Source organism: Drechmeria coniospora, chromosome 03, assembly GCF_001625195.1.
Source record: "Drechmeria coniospora strain ARSEF 6962 chromosome 03, whole genome shotgun sequence".
Lineage (NCBI taxonomy): Eukaryota > Fungi > Ascomycota > Sordariomycetes > Hypocreales > Ophiocordycipitaceae > Drechmeria > Drechmeria coniospora.
The window spans coordinates 5,441,800-5,460,173 of record NC_054391.1 but is presented as its reverse complement, the minus strand read 5'-3'; the positions used below and the strand labels follow the sequence as shown (position 1 = coordinate 5,460,173).

Sequence of the window (18,374 nt, the reverse complement as noted above, 5' to 3'; positions counted from 1 at the left end):
GCCGGAATGGAGGGACAGGCGACCGGTTGTACGTAATTGGTAGTAGCACAGGTACGGAGTCTGGCACTCACTCGAAAGTGTGCAGTAAGTACATGAACTTGCCTGCAGTCGAACGTTTGTTCCCAAGTGTACCGCGCGTAAGTAAGTGGTCAACTCGTACAAGTACATGTAGGTATATTTGGTAGTAGGTAGCTGTACACTCGGTACGAGTTTGGTTGTACTAAGTACTGTAAGTACTTGGTTGTACACTCGGTACGAGTTTGCTCGTAATACAGTACACGGACAGCATGTAAGTACAACTACAGTGCTAGTGCTGTGCACCCCGTTCAGCGGTATGCTATCAAACTTAGTACCAGGTACCTAGTAGTATTGTGCCTAGTAGGAACTAGGTAGTACCCAGTAGTACTACGGAGCACTTGTGCCTAGTATTAGTAATTGTAGCGCAAATACTGTACGCAAGTACTCCGTACAAGAGCTTGTGTTACGGAGTACATTACATCCAGTTCCCGTCCATGTACTCCGTACGTGTATGTACTTACAGTAGATACCTAGGTATAACAGTACATGTAGGTGTACGTGTGGCCAAGTGCATGCGCGGAGTACTCCGTACTTACTCGCTGCCCAGGAACACTGCCCGTATCTGGGCCTGCACGCCAATGACACTATGCTAGCCGGTTCGTATCTGGACGTGCTCGCGAGGTACGCGACGAAGCCGACAACCCGACCATGGCCAGCCCGACCAGGCCGCCAACCCGACCCTCCGCCACCAATTCCGCCCCCTTGCGGGCTCCAACGGAATTCGGGAAGAGGAGGGGCAACAACAAGGGGGGCATCGACGATGACGAGGCGTCGACGGCGCAGCAGGCCCAGGTGCTCGCGAGGACACTGGCCGTCGAGAGGAGCTCGCCAAGGCGATGAATGGACGTATGCGTGGGAGGGATGCGCGGGCGGAGGCAGAGATGGTATGGTCGACCTGGCACCCAACGTCGGCGTCGGGGCGCTGCGCAGGGACCCCCAGCTCGGCCATCAAAGTGACGAAATTCTCGCTCCACGATAGCCCGCGGCCAATGACGGACGGGACACCGTCGCGAGTCCCCATGGCGCCGCTCCTCCCTCCTCTCCCCTCCCGCCCAACGCGGGAGATTGCTTGCTTTTCCCGCACACGAGGCGGAGAGGGGGGGGGGGGGCAATCTGCCGCTGGTGAGGAGAAGAAGCAAGGAGAATCAAACGGGTACGCCGGGGCCTGGGCGAGTCGCGAGGCGACGCAAGGGCGGGAGGAATTATGCATCGCGCCCGCTCGCTCCCGATGCGGTTCGCTCTCGACTCTCGATGGTGCCGTGCATCGTTCCAAGGGAGAAGGATGGAGCGGCACGTCGGACGATGGCTCGTTGGCTGCGCGAGAAGCCAGGGTTCGTCGAGGACAACGGTCGACGGCGGATGGAGCTTCGGCGGGTCATGATGGCCAGCGACGGCTCGCTCACGTGCGCCGACCGACTAGCCCCCAGCCCCAGCACCTTGGTAGGTTAGTACCGAAACGGCGCTACCATCGGCCCTTGCGAGCATTGTTACAGGCCCTCTTGCGCCTCGGACCGCAGCACGGCATTGCAAGTACGAGCAAAGTCAGCACATGCGAGCAATTACAGTACGAGCAAAGTACAGCACAAGTACATGCACGAGTGCGAACGGAGCATTACTTGCGATGTATTACTGTACTGTAATTACAACGTACGGAGGGCCATGTACTTGCCTGCGCGCACCTGCTACCCTGCACTTTTACTCGGCAACACTTGCGGCGTGCAAGACCTGCAGAAGACTTGCTCGGGCATGCCTACTTACATGGTGCCCAAGCGATGCGGCGATGGTGCACGCCGTACTCGCACAGCACAATTACGTGTGCTCGGTGCATAAACCTGCATGTATGTGAATTTGCGGTTACATGTACAGCATCCTTTTGATCACACCGTGCTCTGCACTCCGTAGTAGTAGGTATTACTGTGCTAAGCAAGATTGGGTGTGCAAGTACAGTAAGTATTGTTATCACTTGCAGTCACTTGACAAAAGTGACGATTCAGTGTTGGTGGCGCTACTCCTACAAATTGAATCGACATTTTTGCCACCCCACTGTACTACCCTGCCTACCTACCAAGGTACTAATTAAGCGCTACTTAAGTACAGTACGGAGTACTAGGTAGGTGCTGTAGGTAATTCCCATAATTGCTGGACAGTACTTACATGCACTCGCAATTAATACAGCAGATACTCCGTGCCAGTACGGAGTACAGCATACTGTAATACATAATTACTTAGCTTCCGGGCTGGCATTCGTACATGTATTTCCACGCAGTATTCCTCTGTGCACTCATCACCAGCACCAGCAACTCCGTACGGCAAGTCGTAGGGCCTAAGCGTCCGTCAGCCATCGCTGCGTCGCGCCAACCAAACGCCGTTGTGCTTGTTCGCGTAAACGGTGCCATGCGCCCCGACGCGGTCGAAAACACGGGCTCGTTCCTGTGCTCGCAACGGCGCATCCGACCACGAGCGAGCGCCGGCTACCAGGGACGCACGCAGTACGAGGCCAAGGAACGTGCAGCGCACTCGCACCCACGCGTGCCGCTTGGTGGTGAGTACAGCATATGTGCACGGTCGGTGCGCAAGAATGGTGTACATGTGCATGTGTACTAGGTACTAGGTATGTAAACAAGTAATTACAGAGTACAGTAGGTGTGCTCCGTAGTTGTACTTGTGCTTGCACTGCAAGTACATTGTGGTTGTGGTGTTACATGGACATGTATTTCCCAGATTAACCCGGAGAGCAGTCAGCTTCTCGTAGGTGCAAGTACAAGTACGAGTAATAACAGGCCATGGCTCATGGCCATGTTCTCCGACGCGTAAAAGTATTAGTTCTCGTACCCTCTCGACGCTCGCTTCACATCTCCTTGCCAGTTGCTTGCAGCAATTACTCCGTACAGCACGAGCGCTTGCAGTGTACTTGCACTAGCAGGCGTCTGCTTCGCCATGGGGCCGGGATGCTTCGACCAGCGAGCCATCAAGTGCTTGTTGCTGTACATCTACATGTACTCCGTGCCTCGGTCCGTGCCTGGGCTGTAGTGGCATCTGTAAATGTGCGCATTTCCGCCAATTATTACTTACAGCTACTTGCATGGGGACGGAAGTATCATCCATATTTGCATCACGCCCTGCCACTTGCTACAAGTCCGAGTCGGAACCGGTCTTGTTCCTTGCATGATATTTACCGCCGAGGTCGCCAAGAGTCTTTTCTTACTATACGTAGGACATGGAGTATTACGTGCACCTGCACCTTCTTTCAGGTACCGTACTTACTCGTAGGTGCTCCGTGCCTCCAGCGAGATACTGCAGACATGCACGTACGGTACGTGCCTGCGGTTAAGTACCTGCATGCGTACTTGCGAGTACAGGTACGCACTCTACGGTACGTACGTGCGCACGTACTGTAGGCATGGTGTACGGAGTAATACTGTGCAAGTGCTTAAGTAAGTAATACAGTGATTGCTGCAGGTAAGTGCTCTGTACTCCGTACTCCGTACTTAATTCCGTTGAACGAACTTGGTTGCTGCAAGTACAACGCACAAGCCAGCACAGAACAGCCCATGTGCTTGCATGTACAGTACCGTAGTACGGAGTAGCAAGTAAATGCAAGTCTGCATGCAGGGAATACCTTGTATTGTTATTATAGTACTTGCAGGTGCCGTGCGGCACAGCTTCGAGATGGAACCAATGTGAACCTGTGCGGGTAGGTACTGTAACTACAACTACTGTCATGTACTCTGTACTCCGTACTTACAGTCTACAGTAATAGGTAATAATTACTTGCGCCTCGCTCCCCCACTGGTGATAGCAAGTACGATACTAATACGAGTACTGTACTCCGTACAGGTGCAAGTACTCGGAGGCACCATCAGAATCTGCATCCTCGAGCATAGGCCGTCGCATTCGATAGGTACAAGTATTACACCTACTGTACAGTGCATGTACTTCCTGCGCCGTTTTTGCTCCATTTACTCCGTACAAGTACTCCGTATTACAAGCCTATCATGTTGACACACGTTTATTATCTGCTCCGTGCATGTACTCCAGTAAGTATGCTCTTGGCTCCGCCCTAATTACCGTTTCAGCCATCAATTCACATCGTAACATACTTACAGGTGCAATTCCCACGTCACAACTCTTACGTTCACGTACTTGGGTGTACACCTAATTATATACTGTAATATACACATCGACTTCCATCGGTGGTGCTTAACACTGCCGATACGCCAAGCTCCTATGGCCGTGTTCCTCGTGGCATCCTTTTTCCATCTGCGGCCACCACTTCCATCGCACGACGACGGACAAAGTGGGAATTCCGAAACGGCAGCAATGGCCAACGCAGCTGTCGTTATGCATGTATTGTTGACCGTGAAGAAAGCGTGGCGTACCGAATCGAGAATATCATGAGAACAAGGGACCTTGGGAAGTTTTCATCCACATCGCTCGTGGTTTGCCCACAGCTCGCGGGCGCCGCGGCGAGGCACCGCATTAATTGTGCGTAGACCGCCCTCCTCATGGGTACGGCGCCTTGCCACTAGCGAATACCAATTCTCCATCCCAGACACCACCGCCTACGCTATCCTTCATGACCTACTCTGTCGTACGCGGCCCGTCGGATTCTACGGTACGTGGCCTGCTTCCGATTCGGCGCCTGAAATCGTCGTTAACCCTCTTCCAGAATCGAACCGACAAGGAAGCCGAGCCATTACTCCGGACGTGCGCCCGATTGCAGTAGCGGCATCCTCGTCCAGCATTCACACCCACCAGCCCGAGCGATGATCAAGTTGCCGGCCGGACCATGACGGAGAGATGAAAGGGCAAGGGCTCACCCGTCGGCGTGGCCTCGGGCCTTGGAAGTCATTAAGCGAGCGAGCTTGGAAGACGGCGCCGGTATTGTCCTCGCAGGTCTCCTACCCCATCTGCCGATTATGAGCGGTAAAAGGCAGGAGGCCATCAACGTTGGCCGGCTGGGACGACGGTAAGATCAAGCTCATGGCCAGGTGCCATCGGACCAGGTATTACTCTATGCTCCGTGCTCGGCAATACTTGCAGAGTGCTAGGTAATTATCGGCGTACGTGTACGGAAATACTTGCGACGAACCTCGCCCTCTTTTCGGTGGGCTACTTGCATGTACAGTACAGTTCGTGCGAGCATCCATTACCTACTGTACTTAAGTACGGAGTACGTGCACCTTCATGCAATTAATTATTAGTTAAATGCTGCAAGTATTTAGTACTTGCATGTACTCCGTACTTGCATCCGCGGGGTAATTACTGTACTTGCTGTACTTCGTTGGTCATGCGGGTACTAACAAGTACTGTACTCAGTAATTATTAGTACTCACGTTGTCATGTCGCCGTTCGCATGAGAGCTGAGAGAGTGGGTGAACCCCACCACCAGTAGGGGCGGTACTTACATGTACTTACCCAAGAATAAGAACTTGTTCGCGTACTGTACGGTAGCGCAGTGCAATAATTACTAGGTACGGCTTAGAACAGGGCAGCACAGTAAGTACCTCCGTGAGCCGCCCTGCGCCAGCCTATTCGTGGTGAACCGCACGGAGCACGGCGGACGGCATTGTTCATGCGAACTGAATGACGACCACAAGCGTGCAATTGTGCAAAGTGCGAGGTAGAATGGCCAGAATCGCATTGAAATAATGAGGACGAAAGTACAGGATAGGACCGGACAGGACAGGACAGGACAAGACGGTGCGGTACAGGACAAGACGGTGCAGTATTATTACAGGACAGGACAAGACGGTGCAGTGCAGGACAAGACAGTGCAGTGCGGTAATTACTAGGTACGGCTTAGGACAGGGCAGCACAGTACTAGGTACCTAACACAGCACAGTACCTAACACAGCACAGTACTCCGTCGTGGTACACGCATTACCGCTGGTGTTCGGTGCAGAGGGAACGGAGGCGTTCGGCACCTATAAGTAAGTGCTGTACTTGAGCAAGTGTACCTTATCTTGTACATTCCCGTGAAAGTACTCTGTACCTGTACGCAGTATATTCTTTGCACAAGTGCCGGGCACAGAGCACCTCGTTATGGCTACGGGCCATGCTTATGCCGACATGTGTTGCTCCGTACTCGGTACAATCGCTCAGTACGGAGCGCTGCAAGTAAGGACTTGCAGTGCTGATTTCCAGACTGCCGCCGGAGTACGGAGCAGATGAACTCCCTGCAGCAGCACTCACCCTGCATGTGTACTAGGTACATGTGTGCATAAGTACTAGGCACTGCATGTAAGTACTTACTTACAGTACTAAGGTACTAGAAGTAATTACCATCAACGCCCAAGTACTGTACAGGCGCCTTACCGTCGAGGCACCCAATTTGCACAGTGGACGTAACGAAGCCGAAAGCGACCAGGCCTCGTTATGCCTCCCGCGAGAACGAGCTGGTTGCTATCGTCGACGGACGCTACCGCTTCTTTTTTGGCTCTTTTTTTTTAGCGCCGCTCCGCTGCCGACGATTCGTGTATCCTTTACCGTTGCGCCGCCGTTGAGTACGACTCCCCCGCGCAAGAGGCGGTCGGCATGAAAGCAATTCGCCATTGGCGGCACCCTCGTTCAATGCCATTGCACGTACAGGGCCAAGTGGAGAGCCGTCGTGGGAATGCTCTCCCGATTCGCATGCCGCCGCGGAACACGTGCGGCGATGCGGACGAGCATCCATCGAAAAGGGGCATCCGGATATAAGTCTCTATGTCGGCTCTCTATTGCTCGCCTCCCTCTTTCCCTACCTTCCCGTCATCCCTCCTCCTACCTCCTTGCTTCCGACAGGTTGGCGACATAGTTCCTAAACGCATATTCGCCGCTCTCTTCGCCACAGGCGCTCTTTGCGGCACCCATATCGAGTATCAGAATATTAAGCTTGGAGATGTCATTAGCACTTCGGAGACGGCAAAATTTCAGATCGCGAGGCTCACCGAATACTTCAAAGGCCAACCACCGGCGTACAAGGAGCAGTACATACATTGTACGGAACCGAAGGGATGGATGATCTCTGGAGCTCCGTGCTACACCACGCGCGAGATTGCTTTCCCCAACGAGGACGGCATTGAAATTCTAATCGATGCTCACGAAGTCCGCGAAGAGATAAGTGGCAGGGTGAATGAGAACATCGACGTCAAGGAGTCCCATGTACGGATCAAAACGAGTACCTTCGGTTGGCGAAACCAAACCGGGCTTAATGGGGGTGGTGACATTAGTGTCGGCTATTCATTTCCCGGCACTCAAGCCGGCGGTGCTTACGGCGGCGGCGGCGGCGGCGTTTATGCGTCGAGCGAGAACGAGCAGAAAAATGAAACTACAAGTACGTCGGATGACCTGGTGTCATTTGACCTCAACTTTGTCTATCTGCGTTTCAGACTTTGCAGCGTCCAGCTTTGGACCTATAGAATTAAGATCCGCAGCCGCTGTCCCGTCGTGCCGACCGTCGACCCGGTCTGCTATCGAAATTGGATCAACAACCATAGATCGGATCGTGGCAATTCGTGGTATGATGAGATTGAAAAATCTCCAATATTTAAGCAAAAGCAATTGCTCAATGGTAAGTTTTCGCTGCCCTCTGTCTACCATTAGATTAAGGAATGGGATATCGCATCTAAAGGGTATGTTAACTCCATCTTCGACACGACAAAAACTAGCTGCCCATCCGGAGGTCCATGCGAGGTGTGGCAAAACGAAACGATATCTCCTCACAGCCAGGTTGACGGACTTTGGTGGCCTCTTGAGTCGCAGTATTCGGTCAAGTACACCACGGACGAAGAATGCGAACTCGAGTTTCCCGTATTCGTGGATGGCGAGAGAAAGAAGTCCCAGGTTGTCATGCAGTACGCCATGACGAACGCTTTAAGGGAGGCGCTGGAACAAGACAAGGAATTCTCCGAGTTGGAGAAGGAGTACAATAAGCTTACAGGGACCACGGCAGAAAAAGAATCCGTCGGTAGCGGTACCGGGACGAAATTCTCGACGGAAAACAACCGGAATAGGTTAGGGAGTTACAGGAGAGTCCGTAAGCTAAAGGCTAGATGGGAGGATATGATCGGGGGCGAGGACGAGTATAAGGGCGAGTATCGGGACGAGGGTTAGAGCGAGAATCCGGATAGGCAGCTGGACGATTCTGAGAGAGACATATATGGCGAGGATTTACACGGCGATGGGAGCGTCTGCATCAAGGTACTGCGAGAAATCCCCTGAGGATGCGGCAGCCGAATGCAGATAGCAACACCCTCCCCAGCACGTCGTCTTGTGGCGCTGCCGTAAAGGACAGGTGCCTGTGTTATATAATGCTTTGCCTTGTTGAGAGCGAAATTCCTCGTCTTGCTTCTTGGAGGGAGGAAGCATCAATGCGACTCGGGCTGCAACGCCCCGGCCGCCTGCCGGACCATGCGCAGGCGGTATGAAGCAGCGACTAATGGGCATGCAAGGTAGCCGGTAGGGCTCAGAAACAGCGTCATTCCTTGACCAGGTAGGACGACACCCCCCAAACGCGTTCGAAACTGGGCGTAGCAATCACCGCAAGGCTGGCCATCTGCGCGTCGGCAGGTTTCGCCGTCTTACAGGGATCGAGCTGCCCTGCCAAGGCACAAACACCTTGCCTGGATTATCTACTTTCCAATCACAAGAAGGAGTACTCGTACTCGGGGATGGGATAGCAATAGGTATACCGAGGGAAGTAAAGCATATACTGTAGGAGTGCCATCGGAATCTAGGAGGGCTATCAATGAACCAGCACCCAGCGGTAAAAGGGGCCACGGCGGCGTCCTGAGCGTGGGGGGTATCGGTCGAGGAACGCATGGGGTATAATTGATTTGGGTTGCCCCAGGGCAAGGATGAATGAAAAACCACAATGCTCCATGCCGTCCTCGAACTAGCACAGTAATTCATATCCGCTAAACTAAGAGCCTTGGTTTGGTTTGGTCGTGTCATCGACGGAGAATTGCTTGTTTTGGCGCTACGCCGCCGCGAACGAGTCGTGCATCGTCTACGCTTAATGACCGTTGCGCCGGCGTGGGTAACGAACCACCAGAAAGAGGTCAGCATGAAGGCAATCTGCGATGAGTAGGCCGTTCGTTCATGGCCATTGTACGTACCATTCCGTGCAAAGTGGCTCGGGAAAAACCAGAATGCCCATATACTACCGGCACACACCTGCCCCCGCGCCTTCGGGAACGCGTAGGATTAATCGCACAGGCAGACATTAGCAGGCATTAACATAGGCTTTTCAGCTGGAAAGGGCATGATGATATAAATCTCCTCGTCGGCTCTCCAATTCCTCACCTCTCCCCTTCCCTACCGCCAATCAACTCTCCGGTTCCTTTGATTTGGGCGATATGGTTCCTAAACAAACCATCCTCGCTCTCCTGGTCGCAGGCGCTCTTGGCCGCAATTTCCAGGGAGATATTTCCAGAAACTCATCGCAAGGACAATATCAGATCGCCAGGATCAGCCAATACTACGCAAAGCAACCACGACCGTACGTTAAGGGTAGTATATTCAATGACGGCTATGGATGGAAAGCCTCGGGATCTCCGTGCTATTACCAGCGCGAGATCCTTATCCCCAAGCCTAACGGTATCAGCGTCCAGATTGTTGCCAAGGAAGACTTGGAACTGATCAACGACACCAGAGTGAGGCTGAAGACGAAGATATCGAGATCCCATGTAGAGATTAACACGTCCACTTCTGGTTAGCGAAGCGAAAACGGTCTTGACTGGGGATTTCACGTTCGTGTCGGCTTCTCGGCGCCTGGCATGCCATCCGGCGGTCCTTTCGGCTCCATCGGCACCGACTGGCGTTAGACGAGCGAAGACGAGAATTACACAAAGAACATAATCAAAACGAATTTCTATAACGCGGCTGATACTGAATTAACCTATCCCCGTTGGAGAATCTGTTCGGTGCAAACTTGGACCTACACCGTCAAGGTTCAGGGCCGTTGCCCCGTCGTACCGCTGGTCGACCCAGTGTGCTATCGAGATTGGGTCAGCAACAAGGACCGCAGATCACTTCGTACCGAGCGGTTCTATCAGGAGCTGGTGAAATCGCCACTATTTAAACAGAAGCGGCTCCCCAAGGGTAAAATTTCCATTCCCTCGGCCTACCACCAAATCGGTGAATGGGACGAAGTAGCTCGAGGCTTCCTTAGTTCCATGCATCGCACCGGCGGCTGCCAAGCAGCGGGGAATCAAACGGCTCGGTGCGAGGTGATGAGAAACGAAACTATATTTCCGCATCACAAGGAGGATGGAGTTTGGTGGCACAACGATGCAAAATATTCTGTCAACTATACTCACACAAAGCCGTACTCGATAGAGTTTCCCGTACTGGTAGATGGCGAGATCAAGAGGACGCAGGTCGTCATCGACACGGCCATGCCGGCCGCCATAAGGGCCTCTATACAATCGGAGAGACTGTTCGCCGAGGTGGAGAACAAGGCCAGGAACGGGACCAGAGGGAGAATCAACCCCCTTCCCGCCACCGTTCCTAGTACCGAGTCCCAACGTAAAATACTGCTCGGTATGTTGTTCCGCGCGTTGCAGCGGCTCAAGGGCTCGGAGGCAGCCGCAAGGAACACGACGGAGCCGGAGAGGACATCCGGCCAGGCAGTGAAGGCTACTCCGGTAAGCAAGGACGCCCAGAAGGGAGGTCCCAGTACGAAAAACGACGACCGCCGCCTGAGGGATGCGTTTGGCGAGTTCCTGGCCAGGGGCCGTCGGAGGGGAGGCAAGAAGGTCGGCGGTACGTTGCAGGCCAGATCCGAGGGCCACGTCGAGGACCACGTCGAGGACGAGGACGAGGATCAGGACGAGAATGCGGGCCCTAACGTCGTTGTACTCCGAGACTACCCCAAGTGGGATTAAGGCAAGATGGCGGTGTTGAATGCCAGTACGTTTTCACGCAGATGCGTCCAAACATGCAACGCCGCCCAAGTGGCCAGCGTACTCGGACATGTGAATTGCCTGTACCGTAACTACCTGATTTACCTTTGACGCCTGTGGTGTGCACTTCCATGCCCACAACCTGAATGTCGTACAGAGCGAGAATGGTTCGTCGTCGGCGGCAACGGCACTCCATCCCTGCTCCCATGGGTCCTATACCTGAGCGCACCACCAGCCGAGGTCACCTCGGTTTGGGGAGGCCGCCGTGCAGGATGCGCATCGCCCGCGTAGCAAGGTGCATTCGCAAATGCACGCATGCGAGGATGAATACCCTGCGTAGCTGGGACTGGGTGGTGAGCGGACTCGAGGGCGATCCACGATGGATGCAATGCATCCGAGCAAGCATGCATCCCTGTAAACGACGACAACGACCAAGAAGACGCCGTCGCTCTTGGTTCCGGCAGCGCTCGACGATGGTGCGTGCGAACAAACGTCCTCCGAGATCGCTCCGACCATGACGGCGACGGTTCGCTTCCTTCGGACACTGGTGGGCGACCAGGCGGCACCCTGACCGGCCGGAGCACAGGAGCAGCAAGTCCCGGCGGCAGGCATCCGAGATGGTCTACAAAGGGGCCTGTCATTGCCCGTACGGCGCAGCTGAACCTGGTGGTATTCGGGACCTAGCATGAGACGGCGCATGCCAACCACGACTTGCTCGTGCGGAAACATGTCGGCAAATTTGGACGACAGGTGCCCATGCATGGATCTGCACCGATTCGCATAAAGGCAACGGATTACTCGGTCAAGCATGTATAAATGCGTTGCGTGGGTGCATTCATGCATAAACGGCTTATTACTTGACGTCTGCGAGCACGCCTAGTCGTGTTAGTTGCGCAAACAAAAAAGGGGCACGCACTCCGCAAACGAAGCCGCACCGCATTGATACATGGGGAACCCAGCACCCCTATACCCTTGTGGTCATGGGCGGCAGGTCCTGGTCATCGTCGATTGACTTGCCATTAGTGCCACGACACACTCCATGCCAATAACTGTCCATCGCTTTGTGAACCGTCAAGATGTCGACGAGAAGACGCTATCATGCTCGGGCGACGGGGCGTCGAAGAAAAGGCCGATCAAACGGCGTCTGGCCCGGACGTTTGCGCTTTCGTGACGACGTGCTAGTGAGAGGATTTTCTTTTCTCCTCGTCCTCGCCGAGGGAGACTGCTCTCCACTGTCGTGGAAGTGCAGTACTTAGTCGAGGCATCACGCACACGTACCCTTACGCTGCCCTTTCGCCTATGCACATTGCATGCCATGGTACACGCTTCTACAGCCACTCCTTGCTTGATTCCATCACCATGCGTGCCTTTTCATTTCTCCTTCTTCTGTGTTCCGCCTTCCTATCCTCGGTCCACCTTGGCCATGCCGCTCCTCCACAATCCCCGGATAATAGGAGGTTTTTCTTCCTAAGCCCGAGCGACGTCTCACAGGTACCGACGGAATATTTCCCCGAACAAATCAAGCTCTATCGCGTCAACGTTGCCAAAGGAAAACGACTACTAAACAAAGAAGCTGTCGAGGAACTTCAAAATGTGATAGGACCAGTTAGTCTCATGGTTATGGGTACCATTCCTGCTGATGTTGCCGAACTCTTGAATAGACTACATCGCGAGGGTATAGTTCGAGTCATCTACGGATTTGCAAATAACCCTTTACTAGGAGACACGTCCAGTCGCGCAATCCAGGATGCTATGTACGGGGTTTATACTGACTCCTCGAACCACCGTGTTCAAGGCCAACCGGGGAAAAACATACTCCTTTATCAATACGAGGGCAACACATTGGTTGGGACAACAGCCGCGCTTATATCTACGGAGCCACAAATTCTTGCAGACTCTACACCGACAGCACACGACCTTGTTCACCGTCATCACATTGACGACACACAAGCTACGAAGATCCTCAACCTCTTGAAAACGACTCGCATTTATAACGAAGAGAAGCCAATGAAGGTGGAAGTGAGCACGCGAGACCTTATAAAAGTAACCGAGAATCTACATCGCCTAGGTTTGTCGATGGCTCTACGAACATTTACAACAGCTTCGATCAGGGACTTCCGTAACAGTGGAATCCGTGTTATTGCTCTTTTCGGTAAGGAGCGTAATCTTCAACTTGAAGCGGCAGTACAGCAGCACAACCAGGAAAACCCAGCCAACATGGCGAACCCGATAATGGTGGAGACGATACTCCTAAACAATGAACAATCGGAACTGCACCATCACGCTCAGGCACTTCGGTATCTTACTGACAAATATCGAGGAACGGGCATCCTACTTGCTCAGACGGCCGGCAACAACGCGGTCGGGGCCACGGCCGGCTTGGCTTGGGTTTATAAAGAAGCGAACAAACCTACGAAAGCTGTCGGTGATGCGGCAGTGTTGGCGTGGATGCATAGGGTTTCGATGGAACATGGCCAGGCCCTTGCCACACACGAGGCAGCTGCGCGCCAGCACGCGATGGTAGGGACTGGTACCTCGAATCGAAACCCAGCGATGCAAGGGCCCGGTAGCATGAATGGCAACCCAGCGATGGGAGGGCCCGGCAGCTTGTATGGCAACCCAGCGATGGGAGGGCGACCCGGCACCTCATATCCCGTCCCGCCGATTCAAGGGCCTGGCAGCTTGTATGGCAACCCAGCGATGGGAGTGCGGCCAGGCACCTCATTTCCCAACCCGCCGATTCAAGGGCCCGGCAGCTTGTATGGCAACCCAGAGATGGGAGGGCGGCCCAGTGCCTCCTTTCTCGACCCTTTCATGCAAGGGCCCAGTGCCTCTAATCGCGGCCCAACGATGCAAGGACCCGGTAGCATTCCTGGCAACCCAGCTACGGGAGTGCGGTCCGGTTCCTCACTTCTCGACGCGTTCATGCAGGTGCCCGGTGCCTCCAATCGCATCCCAACGATACAAGGGCCCGGTAGCTCGTATGGCAACCCAACTACAGGAGGCCGAGCCAGTTCCTCATTTCTCGACGCATTCATGCAAGGGCCCGGTGCCTCCAATCGCAACCCAACGATTCAAGGGCCCGGCAGCTTGCATGGCGGCCCATCTACAGGAGAGCGAGCCAGTTCCTCATTTCTCGACGCCTTCATGCAAGGGCCCAGAGCCTCAAATCGCAACCCAACGACGCAAGAGGCCAGTGCTTCGAATCGCAACCCAACGGTGCAAGAGCCTGGCGCTTCGAATCTCAACCCCACGACGGGCAGGCCAAGCACTTCAAAAGTGACAGCGAGCGAGGGCACTGCTAATGGTCGCCACAGGATCAGGTCGCTCAAGCACAATCCCACAAAGTACTACAACATCTTTCGCTTGGGCCTAGGTATTCAACCTGCCGTCAGCCTCAACTTTGTAATTGACCTTCACAATCAGCTGAAGGTGGACAATCTAGTGGTTCTAGGCGAGATCAGTTCCGAACTTGAGGAACTGCTCAATTCTCTGTCCGTCAAGAGCATGGTTCGGGTGTTGCGCATAAAAGAACTCAATCCGGCTACGATCCAGCAAGCTTGGGTCTCTCTTCACGGAATTTATCCTACCGATCAGAACCTGCAGTATCAGCTCAAAGTCCCTCGAGGCACCTTCCTTTTGGATGTTAATAACAATGAGATGACCAACAAGCTGGCTGCGAATCTTGACGCCGAAGCGCATGTCGTTGCGCTTCAGCCACGAAAGAATGTGGCTGGAGGCAAAGAAGCAAATGTGGCTTCAGGTCAAGAGCCGACTGTGGCGGCAGACCAAGAAGCAAATGTGGCTGGAGACCAAGAAGCAACTGTGGCTGGTGGTCAACGAAAACGCAAACCGATGCCTGGCCATGCAACAACCATGGAGCTATCGGCGGAAAGTTTGAGCAAACGGAATGGAATCGACAAAGACACTGCCAAGGATATCATAAACGCCGCGAGAGCCAAGTACGATCCCCTTCAAGGAAAGCCAACAGTCGTTGACGAGCAAAACATCATCAAGATTGTCGATGGGAACCGCGAATCGCCGCTTTATCGCGCAACGTTCTCGATGGATGAACGAGTCCTTACGGACCGCACTTTTGAAGTCTTGCGTCGCAAAAATATAGACACTATAATCATGGCAGGTAATGATCATGCAATGATGGAAGCGATAAAGAAGTGGAACAGTAAGAATATGGGGCGGCAGTTCAAGAGCGCAGCAGTACGTGAGGGCCAAGACCTTGCTGATTTTACTGCCCGTGCCGCGACAGCCATCAAAGAAAACACTGGAACGGGCGTCCTCATCATTGAGCGTCGCGGCAATGATCTCTCCGGATTGATGGTCGCGATAGCTCGGTTCCTTGCCCAGGGGAAACCGGTTCGTGCCCTTGATGCGAGGACGATTTCCATCTCGAATATGATTTCGATCCTACATGCCGGTGCCCTGGCCGGATACGCGAACTACGAATTGCTTAAGCTTACTCCTCCTGACGCTTCCTATATGCAACCTCCGCCAGCAAAAAAGGCACGGATAAATCGCCCAACAAAGCCACTGCAGTTTAAAGCCGATGATGGAATACAGAAGACGCAAGATTACAATTTAGACGGAATTGTTGATGTTAAGCCGGAACACATTGTCGAAATTAAGGGTAATCGCCCCAGTGGCGGGAAACTATTTCGTACAGTGCACTCGGATGTGCACTTCGATGAGCTCCCGGCCGAGGCCGAGCACGCGAATGAGCCCTCCAAGGAGCCCTCCAAGGAGCACACGAATGAGCCCTCGAATGAGCCTCCAAAGGAGAACTCGAACCGTGACAAAGCATTTACGGATTGGAATTGGGAACGAGGTTTTTCAATAGAATCGTTGACTAAATTACGCAATGAACTGGAAATCGACATGATTATCGACGCCGGTGACACCCCTGTACTTGACCAGGCGGTAACAAAGTACAAGCTATTCGTTGTCGAGGAAATCCGTCAGGAACTCCAGAACCAGCAGAACCAGCAGAACCAGCAGAACCAGCAGAACCAGCAGAACCAGCAGAACCAGCAGAACCAGCAGAACCAGCAGGACCAGCAGGATTTGATGAAGGAACAGGCGAAAGAGATGTTAAAGAACCGGAATATCGATGTCATAACGCTAAATGCGGTGCATGATTCCGCCAGAAATATTCACGCTGTGGATCCCGCAGAAAATATTGCCATCGTGGCAGGGAAAATTGTAGAAGCTCTTGGCCAAGGACGAAAAGTTCTTATTACGCAGAGTTCCGGCGATATGGCGACCAGTTTCATGACTGCGATAGTCGACATCCATGGCCAAGTTCTCCAAGGGAATTCACCTATCCTTGACGCGACGGAGTTGCAGAAGAAGTATGGCGTTAGTATTGAACTGGGCGAATTTCTGGTCGAGTTCGGGAAAATTGTTGGCAAACCAACCCCCCCGGACGTGGCCAGTACATCTCAACAAAAGCAACCAGCGCCAATATTTAGCAAGGAGGTATTCGCACAAGTTCGGGCCCAGACTCCACCGCCAGAGCGACTGCCAAACGTTGGAGCGGGCACAGGCAATAATGGCAAACCCGGTGAACGTCAGCCGTCGCCAATATTGGACGTAGTATCAGTGGACGCCCACTCCCAAAGTCAACCTCAAAATGCACACCAGAGTCAACCGCTAGAGCATGGCAATAAAGGTACTGGCGGTTCCCTTACCGGTAATGATGGCGAACCCGGTGAACGCCATCCATCAGCAATATTGGACATGGTGTGGGAAGACACCCACACCCACACCCATAGTCAATCCCGGAACGCACACCAGAGTCAACCGCTCGAAAGTACTACGGATTCCTATAATGAAGGCGGTGATAATGCCGGCGGTGTCCTTACCGATAATGATGGCTTCCCCGAAGCCGAGGAAGTTCAAGAGCCTACACCGCATACAGTGCCTAAAGAAAATTCCTCAGGAAGGCCCCAGAAAGGCCGGAATAGCCCCAATACGTCTGGCTCAGCCTCAAACCGACAACATGGACAGGATCATGGACAGGGACGGGGTCGGCCTGGCTCCCATTGACGGTAATCAAATGGAGAGCAAAGCGAGGTGGCCAGCGTGTGGGATAGGGTCTCAAATACGCATTTCCGAAGCAAGCCACTCCTTTCGACTCATAGTTTCAATATTCTTCTCGACGAAGAGCGTTTACAGATGGTGACTTGAGCGGAAAGGCGCGTGTTACTGTACTCGTACTATATTAATGCAAGAAAGGACTATGATCATCCGTATCCTCGTGTAGTAGATGTTAAGAGAGAGCGCTGCGCATCGTCGCCACATCACGCTGCGGAACCCCCTCGGCCAGCCTGTTCCACCTCTTTGATTTTCTGCAAAGCCATGACCATCAAATACATTCATATTGCTAAGAAAGTAGACGCTGAACTGGCTCTGTTCCCCGGCCAAACTGATAACCTTGGCTGGGTTACGAGTGGACAAGTGCGTACCTACAGTATTTGCATTTCCACAAGGGTCGGCCAGGGCATACTTGGCAGGTATAGTACAAGTATTGTGCTCGCAAATGGCGCTTGCTATTCTCTACCGATGGTGCGAGGTATTCCAAGAATGGAATTTGCCTCGTCGCCCATGTGCAACACGAGACACCCGCTTTCCTGATTTGATTCTTTCAGGCTGGGCATTGAGCGGACGCCGTGAAAAGGGTGGCAGAATCCAGAACGAAGCATGCACTCATCAGCGGAGGCCTCAGAAGGCACAGAGTATACCTGTATGCACCAATTTGCATGAATGGAAACGTACTTGTTGGGACGGACCTTTCCGTACACCGTACACTGTACTTTTCCACAAAGTTGGATGAGGAAAGAAACAAGGTTACATGAAAGCATGTGTATGCTGCGTCGATGCATAAACAAACTACTCCGTAATAGTGCATAGGCCATAGACTCGTGGTTGCACAAACAAAACGGTGCCATGGATCGTGGTAGCAGCATTGATGCATATGTTGCTAGTACCGAGCAGGTAAAGTCATGGGCCATAGGTCCTGGTCATCGTCAATCCGCCTGCTGTTAGTGCCGGACTTGTTACTCTTACCATTCCATACCAAGCCGTGCACAATGCACCCTGCGAGAGCGAGTCCTGTGACGCCCAGGTGAACGGTGAAGGGCCCAGGGTGAAGATGTCCACAGGAGACAAGAGGACCGCTATTATGCGAGAGCGATGGAGCATCGAAGCAAATGGCCAACACGTACGCTTGCGTGGCGACGTACTAGAGCGAGAAATTTTCTCGCCGAGGGAGTCGTCGCCTTCGACTGGTTTGTATACTTAACCGAAGCATCGCACGAGCGTACATGTATGTGTCCGAGTTGGTTGCGACTTCGCCAATATATCTTGCATAGTACAGGCCTGCCGTCACTCCTT

The 18,374-nt window shown here is 53.3% G+C and overlaps 4 protein-coding genes across 4 annotated transcripts; all 4 read left to right on the top strand.

Annotated features, from left to right (window-relative positions):
• Nucleotides 1-726: 726 nt before the first annotated feature.
• On the top strand, nt 727-918 carry DCS_07197 (uncharacterized protein; the record flags this gene model as incomplete). Its single annotated transcript, XM_040804483.1, has 1 exon — nt 727-918. One exon carries the CDS (start codon nt 727-729, stop codon nt 916-918), a length of 192 nt encoding a protein of 63 aa, XP_040654587.1.
• Nucleotides 919-6,783: 5,865 nt separating this feature from the next.
• Nucleotides 6,784-8,172, top strand: DCS_07196 (uncharacterized protein; the record flags this gene model as incomplete). The annotated part of the gene is made up of 3 exons (XM_040804482.1): nt 6,784-7,393; nt 7,449-7,630; nt 7,669-8,172. The coding sequence occupies 3 exons, from the start codon at nt 6,784-6,786 to the stop codon at nt 8,170-8,172; spliced, it is 1,296 nt and encodes a 431-aa protein (XP_040654586.1).
• A 1,244-nt stretch (nt 8,173-9,416) lies between these two features.
• Nucleotides 9,417-10,946, top strand: DCS_07195 (uncharacterized protein; the record flags this gene model as incomplete). The annotated part of the gene is made up of 2 exons (XM_040804481.1): nt 9,417-9,713; nt 9,885-10,946. 2 exons carry the CDS (start codon nt 9,417-9,419, stop codon nt 10,944-10,946), a joined length of 1,359 nt encoding a protein of 452 aa, XP_040654585.1.
• Nucleotides 10,947-12,323: 1,377 nt separating this feature from the next.
• On the top strand, nt 12,324-17,027 carry DCS_07194 (uncharacterized protein; the record flags this gene model as incomplete). The annotated part of the gene is made up of 1 exon (XM_040804480.1): nt 12,324-17,027. One exon carries the CDS (start codon nt 12,324-12,326, stop codon nt 17,025-17,027), a length of 4,704 nt encoding a protein of 1,567 aa, XP_040654584.1.
• Between the last annotated feature and the right edge of the window lie 1,347 nt (nt 17,028-18,374).